Source organism: Canis lupus, chromosome 18 (assembly GCF_003254725.2).
Source record: "Canis lupus dingo isolate Sandy chromosome 18, ASM325472v2, whole genome shotgun sequence".
NCBI lineage: Eukaryota > Metazoa > Chordata > Mammalia > Carnivora > Canidae > Canis > Canis lupus.
Window position 1 is genome coordinate 41,107,291 of NC_064260.1, and position 4,939 is coordinate 41,112,229.

The window sequence follows — 4,939 nt, forward strand, 5'->3', positions numbered from 1 at the left end:
CCTGATATTTCATCACTATAATTGCTCAGTTATTCATCTCTATGCAGAAATTTGGATTATGTTTAATTATTATTTAAAAAATACAAAATACTACCTGTATGCATAATTTTTGTCCATATTTTTTAACTAGAATAGATTCCCAAGCGTAAGGAGTTCTGGACATTACCATTTATAAAGCCCTTATTACATAGAGTCAAGTTTCTTTCCCAAATATTTTATATCAACACACAGCTGCCAGCACTGCGTAATATAACTGTCATAAATTTTTGCCAACTTGCCAGTTAAAAGCATCTCACTGTTTTTATATGGTACTTCTTTGATGACTTGTGAAATAGAGAATTTTTAGGTGTCTATTACTTTAACCTGAGAGTGATATTTTTATTAGCTTTGCCCTTGTTTTCATAATGGTATAAGTAGACCTTTTTAGTAAAAAAAAAAAAAAAATTCTATAATAATGGTTACTTGTTATACTTGTTGTAAGTATTTTTCCAGTTGCTCTAGATCTTTATGTAACTGAATCCATTTTCCTGTATCTCATACCAGTGCATTTTGCTTAACATACTCTTCCCCATTCAGAGATTATATATTTATTTCTTTGTGTTCTGTTTTTGAATGAATCTATATTTTATTTGAACGTTTAATACACTCTATTCTTTTTGTTCTCTCTTTTACCTCTTTTTTTTGGGGGTGATGTCATGAAGATTTATTCTATTTTGAAAAATACCTATCCAGATGTTGAAAAATGTTTTATGAACTACACATATCCTTTTAAATATTCTTTAAAAATAAGGTACTTTTGTAATATGATCACACTTGCTTCTTATTAAGCTTATTTCATTATCAGTTGTATTTGTGCATAGTTATTTGTACTTTTGAAATATTAAAAAAACTTTTGAATGGATTTATCAAATCTAGTATTTTTATGATATACTGATTTCTGCATTCAATCTTTTTTCTGGATATAACTGGCTGTTTTCTAACTTCTTCAATACTTCATTTATTTTATCTTCATGTATGTTCTCCCTTAATATTATGTCAATCAAATATTTCAAGGATAAGAATAATTATATGTGAAGTCTTTTCATTTTTATTCTTCTTTCAAGAATTTGGAGTGTGTAAGAAAGCTATGTTTTACCCTTGGGATAAAACTTTGGTCTATGTAGGAATGATATTCTTCAATCCCCCTGTGCTATTTGTTATTTTTCCTATTTTATAAGTGAGAAAGTTTAGACGCAGTAAGACTAAGTTCTGTACATATCATTGCATGACTGCTAAGCAGCGAAAACAGAATGAAGAAGCAGTCTATCTGACTGTAAAGAACATCCAACAAATTATATGCTCTTGCTTCCTTGTCTTTAAAAAATGTGTTTTCTAAATACATCCAGAGTTTCTCCTAGCCTTCCTTAAACTGAGTTTTTATATGCCAAATACCCTTGAAAACTACATAAAACAAATTCTCCCCACAGGGAATTCTAAAGTTTCTAATAAATCTGGAGAATTTTGCATTGAATCATGTTCTTTCATCCTCTTCAGGATATTCTCCCTTTTTCTTGTTTGATGATGTTCTTAGACAATTCTGTTTAAATGTGGTGTAAGCTCACCAATCTAACTGCCAGATAATCTCAGTGGAACCTCAAACATACACTCAGTTTTTTCTGAAATGTGACTACTTTATTCTTAATTTCAAATTGGAGTTGCCTGATATTTTATAGTCACCCTGAAACAAGTTACAAGCAACAAGAATAACAAATTGCTGCTTAGCCTCAGCAGCACAGGTGACAAGAGAAGAGACCCAGGGCAGTAGCTTCTCATGAATTCAAGCCTTTGCTCCTCCTTACAGGTCCTCCTTTCATTCCAGTTTTCATATGGGAGAAAACACAATCGCAATTGTTCAGAGAATATCCACCAGTGCGCAATTACAGGAAGGAGCGTACAATTGTAAAACTGTATTTATGTCTATGGATGAGTGTATGTGAATGTGTGTGTGCATATGTCTACGTATCTGTATCTGTCAGAGGCTAAAGAGGCTATGTTATGTGTTCATTATATGACCAGTAATAAGGCCCAACTTTATTTATGTATGAATTTATCTGCTTGGGGTTTCCATAAGTTTCACAAAAAACAATCCTGACAGAAATCATTTGCTGGATCAAAATGTGCCTGCAACAATTGCAATCCCTGTGCTGTTTGCAGATAAATCAATTATCCAGATGCCAAAGTAGGTTCACAGAACAAATGAACAACGTGACGGAATTCATCCTGCTTGGCCTGACACAGAACCCAGATGTGCAGAAACTCTTGTTTGCTGTGTTTATAGTCATCTACTTTCTCACTGTGGCAGGCAACTTACTCATTGTCGTGACAATCAGCACCAGCAGAGCCCTGGGCTCCCCCATGTATTTTTTTCTGTCTTTCCTGTCCTTCATAGATAGCTGCTGCTCTTCAACTATGGCTCCCAAAATGATATTTGACTTACTTGCTAAAAAGAAAACTATCTCCTTCAGTGGGTGCATGACTCAGCTCTTTGCAGAACATTTCTTTGGGGGAGTTGAGATTATTCTGCTCACAGTGATGGCCTATGACCGCTACGTGGCTATCTGCAAGCCCCTACACTACATGATCACAATGAACAGGCAAATGTGTGCCAACTTGGTGGCCATGGCCTGGGCTGGGGGATTTCTTCATGCTCTGATTCAAATTCTTTTTATAGTCTGGTTGCCCTTCTGCGGCCCCAATGTCATTGACCATTTCATCTGTGATCTTTTTCCTCTGCTAAAACTCTCCTGCACTGATACTCACATCTTTGGACTTTTTGTCGCCGCCAACAGTGGACTGATGTGTCTGCTCATTTTTTCTATTCTTGTCACCTCCTATGTCCTCATCCTTTACTCTCTAAGAACTCACAGCACTGAAGGACAGCGTAAGGCTCTCTCTACTTGTGCCTCCCATGTTACAGTAGTTGTCCTATTCTTTGTACCCTGTATATTCGTGTACCTTAGGCCCATGGTCACCTTCCCCATCGACAAAGCAGTGGCTGTGTTTTATACTATGATAACACCCATGTTAAATCCTTTAATCTATACCCTCAGAAACTCAGAAGTGAAAAATGCCATGAGGAAGCTCTGGAGCCACAAAGTAATCTTGGGTAATAACAATTCATGTGACTAGAAAAGAAAAATAAGACAAACGTCATTCATATTTTAAGAACAAGTATGACTAACAGAAAGATCAATGGCCTTCAGGTCAAAATATGTGAGTTTAAGTATATTTTGCTTCCCTTGCTTTCTGTAATCTTTTTTTATTTGAATTCAATTAGTCAACATATGGCACATTATTAGTTTCAGATGTAGAGTTCAATAATTCATTAGTTGTGTATACCATCCACTTGCTCATCATATCACATGCCCTCCTTAATGTCCATCCCCCAATTACCATATCCCCCATCCACCTCCCCTTCATCAACTCTCACTTTATTTCCTATACTTAAGAGTCTCTCATTGTTTTTCTCCCTCTCTGATGACTTCCCATTCAGTTTTCCCTCCCTTCCCCTATAATCCTGTGCACTATTTCTTATATTCCACATATGAGTGAAACTATATGATAATTGTCTTTCTCTGATTGACTTATTTCACTCAGCATAGTACCCTCTAGTTCCAGCCACATCAATGCAAATGGTAGGTATTCATTTATTCTGAGGGCTGAATAATATTACATCATCTTTATCCATCTATATGTCAAAGGACATCTTGGCCTCCTTCCATAGTTTGGCTATTATGGACATTGCTGCTATGAACACTGGGATGCAGGTGTCCCATTATTTCACTACATCTGTATATTTGGGAAAAATACCCTTGTGTAATTGGTGGGTCCTAGGTAGCTCTATTCTTAACTTCTTGGAGAACCTCCATCCAGTTTTCCAGAGTGGCTGTACCAGCTTGCATTCCTACCAACAATGTAAGAGGGTTCCCTTTCTCCATATCCTCATTAACATTTGTGGTTATTTTAGCCATTCTAACTGCTGTAAAGTGGTATCCCATTGTGGGTTTGATTTGTATTTCCCTGATGACACATGATGTTGACCATTTCTGTAATCTTTGATGGTTCATCTTTCATACCAGTAATTGATTAAATAATCATTTAAGAGACTAAAGTCTCTTCCAATTAGAAACCCCTCTGTATTTACAAGTTGTTGATCAAAAGGCATTGCTTATCAGCATAAAGTGTCACAATATATAGAAAATCTCTCAGCTTAAGAAACAATTCTCTGTAAAGCTTTGGGTATAGATTATATAACCAATAGGACAATTAAAATATTTAAGGTAAAGACATAATGGTGGGACACCTGGGTGCCTCAGTGGTTGAGCATCTGCCTTTGGCTCAGGTTGTGATTCCAGGGTCCTGGGATCAAGTCCCGCATTGGGCTCCCCACAGGAAGCCTGCTTCTCCCTCTGCCTATGTCTCTGCCTCTCTCTCTGTCTCTCATGAATAAATAAATAAAATCTTTTTTTTAAAAAAAGGCATAATTATTATGTGTTTTACTGAAAATTCATAGCTTTAATCCCAACTATGTAGTCAAAGTAGATTTATTATGCTGAGAAATAAAGATCAAACAAAAATGAATTTGTTTTGAAAAATGAGAGAGGATTCATCCCAAAATAAATGCTGCCTTGTTGCACGATTACAGGGGCACCATTTACACGGTAATCTGGGCTCTTCCTAGAATAAATTATTTTCTCTGCTTAAAGACAAAAAAATGATATGAAATTCTTCTAGATATAGCTATAGAACAATCTCACACATGATTCCCCAGAAAGATAATTTCCGGTCAAAGACACACTTCATCTTGATGAAGTCTCAGTGATTCATTTTTGCTTCTGTTTCTCTGGCCGTCATGGATGTATCTTGCAAGAAGTTGCTGTGGCCAAGTTCAAAAAGGGTG

At 36.0% G+C, this 4,939-nt stretch overlaps 1 protein-coding gene across 1 annotated transcript; it reads left to right on the top strand.

Annotated features, from left to right (window-relative positions):
- Window positions 1-2,220: 2,220 nt before the first annotated feature.
- LOC112663601 (olfactory receptor 4C5) lies at window positions 2,221-3,168 on the top strand. Its single transcript, XM_025452674.3, has one exon. It carries the CDS (start codon window positions 2,236-2,238, stop codon window positions 3,166-3,168), a length of 933 nt encoding a protein of 310 aa, XP_025308459.1. The 5' UTR covers window positions 2,221-2,235.
- Window positions 3,169-4,939: the final 1,771 nt, after the last annotated feature.